The 15269-nt window shown below is 50.6% G+C and overlaps 1 protein-coding gene across 1 annotated transcript in view; it reads right to left on the bottom strand.

Moving 5' to 3' along the window:
• CORO2B (coronin 2B) overlaps positions 1-15269 on the bottom strand; it is a 91762-nt gene that overhangs the window by 45990 nt on the left and 30503 nt on the right. Inside the window, exon 2 of the mRNA XM_006105590.3 lies at positions 12263-12463. Coding sequence (XP_006105652.2) covers positions 12263-12463 — 201 coding nt within the window. The remainder of the gene's footprint in view (positions 1-12262; positions 12464-15269) is intronic.

Genomic DNA, 15269 nt, shown 5'->3' with positions numbered 1-15269 from the left:
CCCGAGGACATTTTTTTCGTGGATATTTAGAGAGAGTAAAAGAGAGGGAGGAAGGAGGCGGGGGTGGGGGGGGGGTGGGAGAGGGAGATCTACTGGTTGCCTCCCACACATGCCCCAACTAGGGCCTGGGACCAAACCTGCAACGGAGATACATGCCTTTGATCAGGAATCAAACCCTTCGGTCCATGGGCCGACACACTAACCACTGAGCAAACTGGCCAGGGCTCTACAGTTACTTTTTCACTGCGCTGTACTATTCCATTTTATGAATCTACCACAATCTGTTTATTCTGCTGAGGGATGTTTAGATTGTTTCTAGTCAGTGGCTTATGCATAAAGCTGCTATGAACATTTTATACAAGTCTTTTTTTGTGGACACATGTACCCACTTTTCTTCGTTATAAACTTATTTGTGGAATTGCTTGGTCCTAATGTAGACATCTGTTTAACTTTATTACACATCTCAGAACAGCTTTTCAAAGTGGCTGTAACATTTTACACTCCACCAGCAAAGTATGAGATTCCAGTTGCTCCTCATCCTTATCAACACTTGATATCGTTGGTCTTTCCAGTTGGGCCATTCTGGTGGGCGTACAGAATAACTCGTGCTATTAATTTGCATTTTCCTAGTGAGTAATGATGGGCACAGCCTGTAGATAAACAAGTCACACAAAAAGGAAGTGCAAATAAGCCTTAAACATGTAAAGAGGTTTTCAGCCTCAGTCTTAATAAAAATGCTAACTGGGCCTACTTTGATGAGGTGGCCCCTCTTCACTGGCTTCTTGGCCATTTGGACACCCACTGCCATGCAATGCCCATTTAAGTTTTGCCCTAATTTTTTAAAACACAGTCGTATGTTATGGATACCAGTCCTTTTTCAGCTATATGCATTGCAAATATTGCTCCCTTATCTATGGTTTGCCGTTTCTCTTTCTTGATGGTATATTTTGATGAGCAAAAGGTTTTATTTTGATGAAGTCCAATTATCAGTTGTTTTTATAATTATTGCTTTCTGCATCCTATTAAACAATTTTTGCCTGTTACAATGTCAGGAAGAAATTCTCGTGTGTGTGTTTGTGTGTGTATGTGTGTGTGTGTGTGTGTGTGTGTGTGTGTGTGTGTGTGTTGTTTCCTGGGAGGAAGCACATACCTCCTGAACCATCAATGCAACATTTAGGAATTTATTCTACAGATCTGTGCCACAAGGCATATCCTTAATTATTCTGTGTGGCACCATTTGTGACAGTGAAAGCATGGAAGTTATCTAGATGCCCATCAGCAGGCTCTATCTATGGCTCAACAAAAGATGGTACATCCAAGCAGTGGAATATTGTGTCGTGTAAGAATGGATGAGGAAACTTTCTGTATTTAATGTGGAAAGATCTCCAAGATATATAATTGCATGGAAAAAGGCAAGACACAGAGAGAACAATGGGCATAGTATGCTGTCTTTGTGTATAAAGGAATATATATATAATTTCAGAAGAGACACTTGAGAAGCTGTTAACACTGGCTGCCTCCTGGTAGAGGAATTGAGTAACTGGAAGCTATGTGAAAGGCAGACTTTTAACTGTGTATTCTTTGATTGCTTTGGAAGTTGAAACCATCTGAAGGTTTTACTATCTGGAAATAAATACTTATTTATAAATAGATGTTATTCTAAATGGGTAAGATTTTCCATGTGTGGACATTGGTGAGATAGGTCAGTCCACAAAGGGGAAGAGCTGGAGCAAAAGTGTGGACAAGAGAAAGTGGACTGCAAAGCCGGTGGGTCTGGGGGGCTTACGAGCCCTTCACAGACCTTTGCTCAGGGTCTCATCATGTCCTCAGTGTCAATTCCAGGGGCTTTTGTTGTCCTGGGGGTAAGCCTTCTTGGAGGTCCTATAGCACTGAGCCCGCAGGGACGTGCCTACCATTGTGTTGGGGACACTTCATCTACCCTGTGTCATTTAAACCTCATTCTGATCCCAAGGGGCAGTCTTAGGATTGATGTCTACTGGACAGAAGAGGAAAGTGGAGCTCAGAGAGGTTAAGTAACTTGCCCAAAGTCACAGCAGCCTAACTGGTCCCAGGGCTGGCATCCTCCCCTCTCCAGAACACAGTTAAGACCAGGATGGGAAAAGGGAGGATGGAAAGAGTTAAGCACCCAAGAGTAATCAACCAGGCACTTCTATGGCTTTTTCTGGGGCAGCCCCAGGTTGCTGTCTGGCCTTGGGCCCCATCAGCACCCCCTATCCACCCCCTCCCACCGGCCGATTCAGGAAGGAGGCACAGATGGCAGGCGAGGATGAGGCCCCCAGCCAGGCTCCCCCAGCTGTCACGTTGGAGAGCACCGTGCATCTCCTCCTCCTCCTGCCTTGAACAGTTGGGAGCCAGCCAGCCTGGCCCCAGCTGTTCCCTCTCCCTGGCCCAGGGCTCCTGCCAGCCCACACTTCGGAGGCCTTTGTCTCTGGTGGAGGAGAAACACAGACTCCCTGCACATCAGAGCTGGACAAGACCTCAGAGGACACCGGGTCCCACACCACCTCTTACAGATGGGGAAAGTGGGCCCAGAAAAGCCAAGGGACCTGCCCAAGTCACCAAGAACCAAGCAGAGAGGTGGGGCTTCCTCACTCCCAGTAAAGCTTGGGATTTGGGGGCACCCCACGGGTGAGGGGTGCTCAGGCAGGCTGCATTGCCCGCTTCCCACCGAGCTTCAGCCAGGGCAGTTGTTTGTCCTGATTTTATACAAAGACCTTCCTTCCGCGAAGTCACAGTAGCCTAACTGCTTATGTCTCCGAGGTCTGTCTTAACCTGGGCCTGCAGACCCTGTAGCAGGTCTGTGAGCTGGGATCACAGGAAAACTGCATTTACATTTTTCCTAGTCGCTAACTAAAATTTAATATTACGATTAGCTGAACCTATAACTTTTCATCAATAGACAAGACAGATATTTTCAGATCACATTACCCTGGTACCACGATCTCAAAAACTGTCCACACTCCTCGTTGCTTTGAAAGCACAGGACTTGTCAGGTCCTCCGCTTGATCGTGTTGTTTAATATATTACCATAAAGGCACACATACTACTGTATTATAATTCGGGCATGCGTTTTGATAACTCTATTTCAATATAATTGGTCCCTTTGTTATCTTATTTATTCTATTTTATGGACTTAAAAACTTTACTCTGGGAAGAAGTCTGTGGGCTTTTCCAAACAGTCCAAGGGGCCCATCCACCCCTCCCAGGTTAAGGACCTGTCTCATTTGGACAAAATGATCCAGTGTTAAACACTAAAGCTTGAAAACTTTTATACCATATCTGAACCTCATAAGACGGATAAGATTGAGGCTTATCCGTTGGGGGGGGGGGCGGAGATATAGAAGCAGTAGGGAGGAGGCACTGGTGCCCAAGGTGAGGAGCCCGTGTGCATGCTCTGTACCAGGCACCGCCCATGCTTTAACATGTCACTGAATCCTCAGAACAGTCTTGGGGTTGGGACTAGCATTTCTCCCATCTTGCAGGTGCCTAAACTGAGGCACACAGCAGTTAGAGGTAACTTGCCCAAAGCACATGGCCAATAAATGGTGGAGCTGGGATTAGAATTCAAACTGACTGACCCCAGACCCTTTGTGCCCCATCACTGGGCAGCCTGCCTCCCTGTCTGGGGAGATGGAAGTCTCTTATGGAACGTCCCTAAGGTGTTGCTGCGGCCTGGCCGCTTCTCTTTTGGGGGCTGGTGGCGGGGGTGGGGGTAGGGTGGGGGGGATAGGATTCTGAAGGGGTTGCTGCCCCAGCTGACTGTCTGACACATGGGGCACGAACTAGCTGTGCAGCCTTGACTAAGTCTCTTGCCCTCTCTGGGCTTCAGTGTCTCCATCTTTAAAAGGCAGCATTCTAAGCACTGCCATCCCTGCCTTCCCCCTCTGGTGTTTACCTGAGGGAAAACCCACTTAAAGACTTAGGTTGCTTAGCAACTGAAATCAAGGTCTTGGCTGAGTGGAATGGAAAGGGGGGAGGACAGGCTAGCACCAAGCCTTGCTGATGCCACAGAGCCCTCTCTTGTTTTGAGAGGTTGTGAGTGCTGTGACCTCCCCCCCTACCCCCTCCATCAAGGTGACCTGGCCCTTTAAGAGCCTTGGGATGGGGTTGAGGTCAGGGACATGTGGAAGGGCATCCTGAAAAGTCAACTGCCCTTAGGACTAAGTCAGGCCTGGAGTTCTCAGGCAAGGCAAACACACTCATTGTTCTGGAAGCTGCCGTGGGACAGGTCAATTCGTAGGGGTCTTGGCCAAGGCCTCAGGGCTCCATTGGCCCCCCTGGGAGATGCTATTTCAAGCCAGTCACCTTAGCTCCACTTGCCACTCCCCCTCCCTGTACCCTATATCACTTTTGCTGGTGTTGGGAGTCCAGGGACACAGGAGGAGGGAGCTTCTAAAGCTGTGGCCTCGGGCCTGATAGGACAGGCGAGTCCCCCTGGTAGCAACACATTCCTGTGGGTCTCAAGAATTTGGTTTCCTTAAATCTCACCTTGACCTTAACCAAATGCAAATCCCTTTAAAGGGAAGCCACCATGATTACCAACACCTTAGTAGGTCTGATTTTTGGACCCTGAGAAGTGGCCCAGTGCAAGGATTTCTGGGAAGGGCACGAGGGTGTCCAGGCATGCGGTGCCACCCTGGATAAACACTTCTCTCTGGGGCCAGGATTGCTCATGGGTACCACATGGGAATATGTGATTGCTGGAGCCTCCGGATCTGGCAATTGTGTCCGTGTAGACTGGAACTGGGGCCCCGGGGAGGTGGGCATGAACTGTGGGGATTGTGTAGCTTCAGGCCAGCTCCGCACAGAATCTCAAACTCATGCCCTCACAACGGGCCTGTGCTTCGGCTCTGAGCCACGTAGATTCCAGAGCTCCTGCCCCTAACGTCCAGCACCTCCTTCCCTCCAGGAACTGGGAGCTTGTTCTAGTAGCTATAATAATAGAAATAAAAGCACTATAGCCTTTATTGAGCACTTGCTGTATACCAAACACTTGGGTGAAACTTTCCATGCTTGTTCTCATTTAACCCTGGCTGACAGGCCAGATAAGCAAGCAGGCTACCTCGGCGGTGCATGACCCAGCAGCAAAGCGGGTCCAGCCCTCCCCCTCTCCAAGTCCTCATTCCTCCAGGACTCAGCCTGGTACAGCCCCATCAGTCATGCTCCTGAGGATACACTCACCACCATCACCACTTGCTTTCAGCACAAATGACTCGGCCGTGGGTGCCTCCCCTGTAGGCAGGGTGGGCTCACTGCTGGGAAGCTCATGGGCGGTACCAGGCAATGGAGACAGCAGTAAGAAGGCCAAAAAGAAGCCTCTCCTTGCAGGCTGCAGGGTGGGAAGCCCACGGGCTATTTCTGGGCCTTCATGGACAAGAAAGGGGAGGGGAGGGGAAGCCGTTGGCGTCACGTAGCTCCCACTGACTGAGCACGCTCTGTATTTAATCATCTCGGCCCCCTAAGAAACAGGTACCACTGTTACTTTAGAAACAGGGAGAATGAGGCACAGAGAGGTTCCAGGCCCAGGGGTTCACAGCTAACGTATGGGAGGCTCCAGGCCTCCGAAGAAGATGGAGAGCAGACCAAGCCAACTGCCAAATTGGTTTGGGTCCAGGCCGGTGCCCATGGGCAGAGTCAGGGCCCCCAGCCCGAGTTCACAGAGCCCTAGTGACCCAGCCCTATTTTCCCAGCCTCCCTGGCTCTGCAGGGAGTCAGAGGAGTGACGCTAAGGAGCAGCGAGTGGAGGCCCTGGCCCGAGGCAGAGGGGTGGATTCCTTGACCCCCCAGCATACCCACCAGCCGGGCCGCAGCCCTGGTCCCTCCCTGGACCTCAAATCCAGATAACACCCCATCCCACAACCTTGAAATAAAGGAAGGAAGCCACATTTTCCCTGCTGCTGAAGGCCTTGCCTTCACTTTTCTCAAAAGCAAGCAGTCATTCTTCCAAAAAAGGGAAAGCACAAAGCAAGGCTGCCAATCTCGGGCCTCAGACAAATGGCATAAAGTTGTGACTTCTCTCCCTCCCCCTTCCCCAAAGTCACTTACTGTACATTTGGGCTGTCACAGCCTTTGAGATGCAAATCACAGCAAGCAGAAGGCAGCTTGAAGAACAAAGAGCCATTGAGGAAAGATCAGAAAAATGAATTTGGAAAAGGCTCCCCGAATTCCCCCAGGACAGGGGGAGTCATATCCGCAGAGGGGAGCAGTGCTGAAGATTTGGGGCTATTTTATGGGGCAGTTGCTATTTTCTCGGGTCCTCAGTGCCTGGCCTGTGCCGAGTGCCCAGTCCAAGTCCCAGGACCAAAGGAATGATGCTCTCTTGTCTGGTCCCTACTCCAGGACACCTCTCTCCACCTCCCTTTGCCGACAGAAATTGCTGCGTCAGTCCTTCAGAGAGGAAGCGTCCCCTAGCACCTAGGACAGTGATGGCGAACCTTTTGAGCTCGGCGTGTCAGCATTTTGAAAAACCCTAACTTAACTCTGGTGTCGTGTCACATATAGAAATTTTTTGATATTTGCAACCATAGTAAAACAAAGACTTATATTTTTGATATTTATTTTATATATTTAAGTGCCATTTAACAAAGAAAAATCAACCAAAAAAATGAGTTCGCGTGTCACCTCTGACACGCGTGTCATAGGTTCGCCATCACTGGTCTAGGAAATGCCCGCTCTCCTGGCTTCCAGCGGAGAGGGACACATGTGGCGCCGGCACATCAGAGGGGCTCATAGAGTATTGGTGGAATTAACGTTCAAGGAAACCCTTGGAGACATGCAAATGACCGTAAGAGTAACACAGGCACATCTGTAGACATGCCTCTCCCTCTGTCAGGCGGCCGGCGTGTGGCTGGGAGAACCCTGGGTTGAAATTCTGCCATCTGTGTGCCGTGGAGATTTGACTTCTCCAAATCCCTGTTTCTTCATCTGTGAAATGGGGAGAGTAACTGCACTTTCATCATGGGACTTGAGGTGAGGTTCAAAGACAGCAGATGTGCTGGGCCCTCAACAGCTCCCTAGGTGATTCTACAGCCAGGGCTGAGGACCCCTGGGAGAACCCAGACTCCCGACGTGCAAGCCAGGCTTCTCTCTCTCCTAGCAGGTGCCAGGGAGGGGACCGGGGAGCGGTCTTCAGCCGTCCTCTCGGGCGGTGGAGCTCGGGCATGCAAGGCTGTGCTTCCAGCTTCGGGCTTCTTGGGCCTGGATCGGGCAGTCCTGGTGGAGGGTGGCGGAAAGGCCGGTGCACCTGGGGAGGCCCAAGTGGTTAATCAGGCCTGGGCACCGTGCCGGTCTCTGGAATATTCATAAGGCCCCTCCAGCTGTGCCAGGCAGCCAGGGTGCTGATTGCTCCCCCATCTGCAGCTTAACATTCCACTCCAGAGAGGAGAGAGCTGGCGGCGGAATGCTAACGAGGGCAAACCAGGCTCTGGCCCTCACAACAGCAGCCCGAACAAGAGTCCGGGAGGACAAACCCACTGCTCCGAGCTCTGCCAGCCAGAACTTCTCCTTCACCAGCGACGTGGGCCGTGGAAAGAGTCGTGGGAGCTGATTTCAGGGCCAGCTCCTGCACTGACCAACTGTATGTCCATCTCTGTAGCCTCAGTTTCCCCACCTGTAAAATGGGGATAGTTCTGCCTACCACCCGAGAGGACTGATGAAGACAGAGTCTGTTGGGCCTGAGTGCTTCACAAAGGCAAGGCATCACCGTTGTCTGGGGTTGCTGTGGACAGGGCTTCCTACCCTGGAGAACAGTTTTTACTCACAACAAGGGACAGGGAACAAAGGAAGAAGCCTCTCTCCGAAGGCTCAGGAATTTGGGGGTCCCTGGCTCATACTGGTCTCATCTGGCCCAAACCTCTAGAGAAGCAAGGAAGGAATGAGAAGGACACTGACAGTAGAAGGAAAAGGATTCGGAAAAGATCGACAACCACAGACAATGTTCTGTGGCCTTTTGGTTGCTCAGGACAACAGTCTGGAGCCATCATAGGGACAATGCGCGGAGGGACAGTGTGCCACGTGAGTTCACAGCTCCTAGTTAACGCTGCAAGCAATGATTAGGGTTCATCGAGAAACGGCCCACACCTCTTCTGTGTTTGTATTGGATAGCACAGGAAACTGGTTTTTAGAGGGATTTCTATCAAACTGAGGGAAAAACCTGGACCTAAAATAATATAACCTTCTTCCCAGAAAATCGACCAGCGTGAAACAGCTCATCTCTGCTGAGATAATGAGATGTTTCTGAATTCAGCATTATTGCTGTTGTTTATTAGCCCTGCCTCCCCACACCCAGCAGCCAAGCCCTTGCCTGCAGGCCCCGCTCCGACCACAGGGGGCAGGAGACTGACAGCCTTGGTCCAGGCAGCAGGGGAAGGGGGAGTTGGCCCTGATTCCCAAGCAGCCCCTCTTTGGGGGGTGGGACCCGGCTCCACAGAATCTGGGGTCCTGACTCAAACGAAATGAACCACTCAGATCTAGAAGCTGCCTCGTCCTCCCAGCCAGCCATCACCCCATCCTCCCAGCCATCCATCACCCCACCCGCACCCATTGCCCTCACTATGAAGTAAGTTTGCGTTTTCTCCAGTAAATGTTACTCTGGGAGAGAACATTTGCAACATACATAACGGAGTGCTGAACGGAGCCAGCTTTGGGCTGTGTGGCCCCTGAAACCTCAGGAGCTCCCTCTTCACATCAGCAAACTGCTTTTACTAGATTCCCCTCCTCCGCCTAAAGTACAAAACATTAAGTGTTCATCTAAGAAAAATTTAGAAAATATTGTTATGGAAAACAAAGACAATAAAAGATCACTCACGCTCCCGATACTCTTAATATTAAGTGTATATTCTCCCAGTGTTTTTCAGACGGTAGATGGATACATAGATATTTTTAAATGGGATATTTTAAGCATTTTAGTATTTTTTTTCACTCGAAACAAGTTTTCTCTCATCAAATATCCTCCTGCACCAGTGGTTCTCAAAGTCTGGTCTGGGGCCTCTGGGATCGCCAGGCCTTTTTCAGGGCGTCTGCCGGGTTAAAACTACTTGCAGGACATGAGCTGCCTTTTCACTCTGCTCTCAGGAGCGCACGGTGGGGTCTTCCAGAGGCTGCCTGATGTGTGATGTCACAACAGGCGAATGCAGAAGTGCATATGCAAATCCCGCTTGTCTCTTAGACTAATTAAGAGATTTGCAAACATGTGAAACAATGCCATTCTTCTCACTAATTATTTTTGTTTGTTTTGGAAAATATATTTCCCTCATAAAGTGTTTTGTTTTTTTTTTGGAGAGCATGAAATGGTTTTATTGCTCTTATTTTAAGTAAGTTAACATACATATTTTTGAAGTTCCTTTGTTTTTATTTTAAATATGCTAAATATTGATAGATATAGGGCCCCTATAAGCAGAAGCTGTTGGGGGTCTGCAATAATTTTTAAGAGAGTCCGGTGACTCCGAGGCTGAACCCTTGAGAAGGACTGTCCTACAGCATCAGTTTCGATGACTGCATGGTGTCCTGTGTAGCTGCCCCGGATCTGTTCATCATTTCCTTATGGACGAACCTGCAGGTTGTCTCCAATGTTCGCTATTATAAAAGTGCTGCACAGATCATGGAGTACTTCGTAAGGTGAAAAGTTCATGAAAGGAGAGAAAACAACAGAACCAACTGGCAGTGTGAGCCAGCACTCTCAGCCCACGATTAATCAAATTACACAAGCTGTATCAGAGAACGTGAACAAATAACGTTGAAAGCTATGTGTACATTGACCATATATGTATGTGTACAGATACCATGTATATTTCTATAGAGGAAGAAATACTCTGTAAAGAGTACTTTCTCTTCCGCTGTTCATGGAGTGTTTACAAAATCTGATCATATGCTAGACCAGTGCTACTGACAGTATAAAACTGGTCCTATGACCAGAAACGGAGCGGAAGAATTTAGAAACCTTTATGCAATTTGAGAGAGGAGTTTTATTTTTGTTGGAAATAATAAAAAGTTGGTGCTTTTTAAAAAAAAATGTCAAGTACTAAAAAATGCTACAAACATTACTGGGAACTATTTCTGAGGGATGGATTCCTAGAAGTGGAATTGCTGGGCCAGGGACATACGCCTTTAAATGTTAATTGGTATTGCGAAGTTGTTTCCATTTACCTACCATGTAATACACCAAGAGTGCATTTGAGTCCCTGCTCTCTCACAACTCTGGCAATACCAAAGACTACTGCTCTTTTAAATATTTTTCTATTTAGTAAGTTAAAAGATATATTTTGTCTTTGGAGAATTGCTTACTCATATCCTCAACCCATTTTCTATTATGCTCTTTTTCTTATTGATTTCTCTGGAACCCTTATATATTCTGGACACGAATCTTTTGTCTATTATATATTTTAACTATTGTACTCAATTGTGTGGTTTGTCTCTAATTTTGCTTACATGAATCATTGTAGTACAGAAACGTTACCTTTTTAACAGATTATTCTACTCTATTCATCATTTCCTTTATGGCTTGGGGATGCTTGTCTTGCCTTAGAAAGTCTTTCCTCATTGTATGATATTTAAAATGCTCTCCATTTTCCTTCAACAGACTTGCAGCTTTTCCTTTTCTTTAAATGCTCAATCCACCTGGAAATAACCTTTTGTTATAATGTGAGGCACTGACTGTTGACCTTAGCGAGCCATCAAGTGGAGCATGGCCGGGGGCCGGCAATGCGCTTGAGCCCCCGTACGAACGTTGCTGGGGACCTGCAGGCTGAGGCTGAGCTCGTCCCTGAGGGCGACAGACATGTGAGCCCACCTGGTTTGGGAGGGAGGCAAGCTGCATTTCAGAGTCCTTTAGAATGTGCTAGAGCCGCTGAGGGCATCTGCAAAGTTGAGGAACAGAGCTGATGATTCTCCCAAGAAAGCAGCAACACATCTTAAACGTGTCGTGTGGTTCACAAGTTTTCATGTCCTTTATCCCACTCCATGCCAACATCTTGGATGGAGGTGGAGGAGAATCTAGGATCCCCATTGTGCCATTACAGAAATAAAGTGCAGAGAGGGTAAGTGACAAGCCCGAGGTCAGTCATACGGCCGGCAAGTGGCAGAGCCCAACTAGAACCCAGACCTCCTGTGGCCAAGTCCATTGCCCCTCGGACCGTCCGTGCCTGGGGCTCTGTCCTCAGTCACTGCTGCTGCCCCCTTTGGAGGAAGCGAGGATCTGGCCAGTCTCTCCCAGATCCGGGCTCCCCCACCGTGGGTAGGAGAGGCTGCAAAGAGCCGGCCTCCCCCACCAGCTGACGTGGATTGCAAGAACTCAGGTTCCTCATGGCCCTTCTCCCCTGAGCAGTTTGGCGAAAGTGGGAGTGGAGATGAGTCAGGCTGGGAAGGGAGAGCTCAGCCAGAAACAAGCAGGGCTGACAAGCGAGCACTTTTTCTGAGGCATGTGACCTCCCCCGGGCCTTTGGGGACTCTGCCTGGATGGCAGAGCTGCAAAATCTAGGCTTTGCCAATTAATTAGCTATATTCACGAAGGCAGCCACGGGGGGGGGGGGACCTGTAGATGGAAGGTGGGGGATGAGGGAGAAGGGAAATGACAGCCAGCCTCACAGTGGAGAGCTCACATTGGTTTTTTTTGTGTTTGTTTATTTAAAATATATTTTTATTGATTTTTTTACAGAGAGGAAGGGAGAGGGATAGAGAGTTAGAAACATCGATGAGAGAGAAACATCCATCAGCTGCCTCCTGCACACCCTCCACTGGGGATGTGGCCACAACCAAGGTACATGCCCTTGACCGGAATCAAACCCGGGACCCTTCAGTCTGCAGGCCGACGCTCTATCCACTGAGCCAAACCGGTTAGGTCTCACATTGGTTTTGTTTTTTTAAGTTGGCCATTTTTTGTAGATGCCCAATGTGCCCATGGCTGAGTCTTCCTCCCAGCTCCAAATCCAGGACACAGAATGGGAGAGCTGGACCTGCTCTTGGAGATCAGATGGTCCAACCCCTCAGTTTAATGAGAACCCCAAGCACCCCAAGGAAAGTGACTTGTCCACGTGCACACCTTTGGGGAATTTCTGGGAATAGACCTCAGGTCTCCTGCATTTGTTCTGGTGAATCTCAGGAATACTGGGAAGGCACAAACACTGGACACATGATGAGGAAGTAACAGGTGGTTGGGGCGCAGGAGCGGTGCAGAGAGAAATAGGGGCAACCGCCCAACAGTGATCAGAAGGGCTTCCCTCTGCCCTGGGTGCAGCCGGGCACCTACCTGCTCCAGGGGGATGACGAGGAAGGAGCCTCCTCCCGAGCTCTCGGTGACGATGGCCAGGAAGCGGGCGTTGACGGCACAGAAGTGGTTATCGTGCACATTCTTGGTGATGGGGATCCCATCGAAGCAGTGCTCCCGGTTGGCCACTTTCCCATACACGTTCCGGAACTTGGAGCTTCGGTATTGCGGACGCCAGGACATCTGTGAGGGGCCAGGACAGACAAGGGTCAGGCTGGTCACTGCTCCCCGAAGGTTCTTGGCCAGACACCGGGGGACAGAAGCTGCTTCCCAGGGATGCAGGGGGCCCAGCCCTGGTGCTGCCCTCAGGACACAGGGAGAGGGGAAGGACTCTCCCAGGATTGTGCGCCGGACCCTGTGCTAGAGGACTTACTTTTTACATAAAGAACTACAGGAGCGAAGACGGGGTGAGGGTATTCACACATTTCCTGCTGTCAGTGCACACACTCATCCCACCTGCCAGAAAGGATGTAGCTAGTGTCCTTTCTCTTTGATGTGATGGAGCAGACCATCCACCCAACGACCGGCATGCGCTGCCTCCTGTGTGCCAGAAACTGCTCAGTTCAGCACAGGAGGTGCAGGCTGGGGAGGCTGGGCGCTCACAGAGAGAACGCTGCTGACGGCAAGGGGCCCCTCTATCTGAACAGAGGCAAACAGCCACCCATTATCACCTCCGCCTCTGATTCTCTCAGGCTTCTAACCCACAAGTGCACCCTCAGAAATAGTTCAGTCCATATGCCATCATCACCGTCACCGCCAGGCACAGACGGGTGAAGCGACCTGTCCAAGGTTACCCCGCTAAGGAGTCGAACCATGAGCACAGCTCTCCTGGCTGGAAACCGGAGACTTCCTGCCAGGCAGGTTGAGATGGATGATTTTGCTGAGCCTCCCTCCATATTATTTGTTAGAAATGCGGATTCCTGGGTCCCAGGCCAGACCTACTGAACTCGATATTTGGAGGATGGAGCCCAGAAATGACCATGTTCATCAGCTCCCAACCCTGCAGTGAGATGGAAGTTTAGGAGCCCCTGTGAGGAGTGGTGCTCCTCATACCTCTCGGCCCAGCATCCGTGACACAGGCTCCAACCAACCGCCCGTCAACCAGCCAGCTGGTTCCCACGGCACGCCTGTCCCGTGCTGTGCGCAAGTGGTTGGGTGAGGACCCCGTGGGCTGCCCACAATGGAGTCCAGCTTCACCTTAGGATGGCGCCCCCTATGGGGAACCCTACAAATGGACGCCGTCACAGGTGAACCCCTGGCAGGTACATATCCAAGCAGGATGAGCCACAAGTGAGCACCCAGCCCGGGGCCTGACGGGCAGCAGGAGCTCAATAAATGCTCTGTAAGAGGAACACGCTTCTGGCCTGGCTTTGCCCTTGTCCATCGCCTCCCCTTCCTGCCAAACCTCCCGATGCGCCCTGAGCCTCTCACCCCATCTCAGGACTGAAAGGGAAGACTCACTTCTTCACAGGAAGTTCCCAAGGAGAGGAGGACAAAAGGAAACACAGCCACAGAACCAGGAAACCAGCTCGGGGAATCTGACTGACAACAAAACTTTGCATTTGATTCAAATAAAGCCAGGAGCTCAGCCACAGATGCTCCTTTCCTGGAGGAAGGCGTTCAGAGCCAATGGGGAGAAGCAGAGGGCGGCTCCTCACCTTTCCTCCCACTTCTCCTCCACTCCCCCAGGTCCCCCTACCTGCCAGCCTCTGACCCCGGTGCAACCCACGGCTGCCTGCCTCTCTCCACTCCCCCAGGCCCCCCTACCCCGCAGCCTCTGCCCCTGCTGCGGCCCACCGCTGCCTGCCTCTCCTCCCTGCAGACTTCTCCCCAAGACCACGCAGGACCAGTCCTGCTGTGAGGCAAGCGGCCTGCTGGTCACTCCTGGCTGCGCGAGCTCAGGCAGGCCCCTTCCACTCTTGCATCTGACTCCGCATCAGGATTACATCAGCACTTCCCAGAGTGGAGTCTCAGGGGGTCCGTACAGTTCCTTTACATAGTACGGAGATGAGAGGTTTTTTAAAAAATATGTTTTTATTGATTTTTTAGAGAGAGGAAGGGAGAGGGATAGAGATACAGAAACATCGATGAGAGAGATACATCATCAATTGGCTGCCTCCTGCACGCCCCCCACAGGGCATCGAGCCTGAACCCAAGCATGTGTCCTGACCGGGAATTGAACCCGTGGCCTCCTGGTTCCTGGCTCGACACTCAACCGCTGAGCTACACCGGCAGGGCCAGAGGTGAAGTTTTAAATTATAGTCGTTATGTGTTTATTTTAACTTGCATTAAAAAAATATAACTTGCATGCCAAATCCATGATTTCACAGATACTATTATTAATGAGGCTAAGTTAAAAAATAATGAATCAATTCAAAGAAAAAACAGTGTGAAAATTATAGTCTGGATAGAACATGGACTTAGCAAAAATTCAATCTGATCTGGAAGTGCTGGAAATCGCTCCGTCTCTTCCAGGTAGAACAAGCTAGATCCCAGAGTTCCCATGGAAGAGAACGGAGGTGGCGATCTTGCTCATTTCGACCTCCCGTTGCTTGTTGGTGCAGCTCTGCCCTATGCCTTCGCCCCCTCTTCTCTGCCCAGCCGACCCTTAGGCTTCCCAACTCACCCTGACTCCACCACCCAGAGCAACCCCCCCAGAACCCCTGGACAGCTGGCACCTCTCCGTCAGCTCCGAGTCCAGACCTGTCACAGGCTCCCTCGGCCCGAGGGCCGGTCTCAGCTCTGCGACGGCAGGCAGTGACACCTCGGCGTCTGAGCAGCATTGAAAACTGTTCTGTGCTTTTCCTGGGCAGCCCCGGTGGGTCTGGTTGCTGTGGGGAAACCTGCTGGGCATGGGCCTCATGACAGGCTGAGCCCCTCCTGGAAGGGAATGAGCCTGTTGGGGAGATGGGGTGTGCAGGTCAGCCTCCACCAGAAGGCGAGGCTCGGGAAGCCGCTTCATAGCCACTGTTGATGAGCTGGACCGAGA

Source organism: Myotis lucifugus, unplaced genomic scaffold, assembly GCF_000147115.1.
Source record: "Myotis lucifugus unplaced genomic scaffold, Myoluc2.0 scaffold_702, whole genome shotgun sequence".
Classification (NCBI taxonomy): Eukaryota; Metazoa; Chordata; class Mammalia; order Chiroptera; family Vespertilionidae; genus Myotis; species Myotis lucifugus.
Note: the sequence above shows the minus strand (reverse complement) of the source record. Positions and strands in the feature narration are given on the sequence as shown.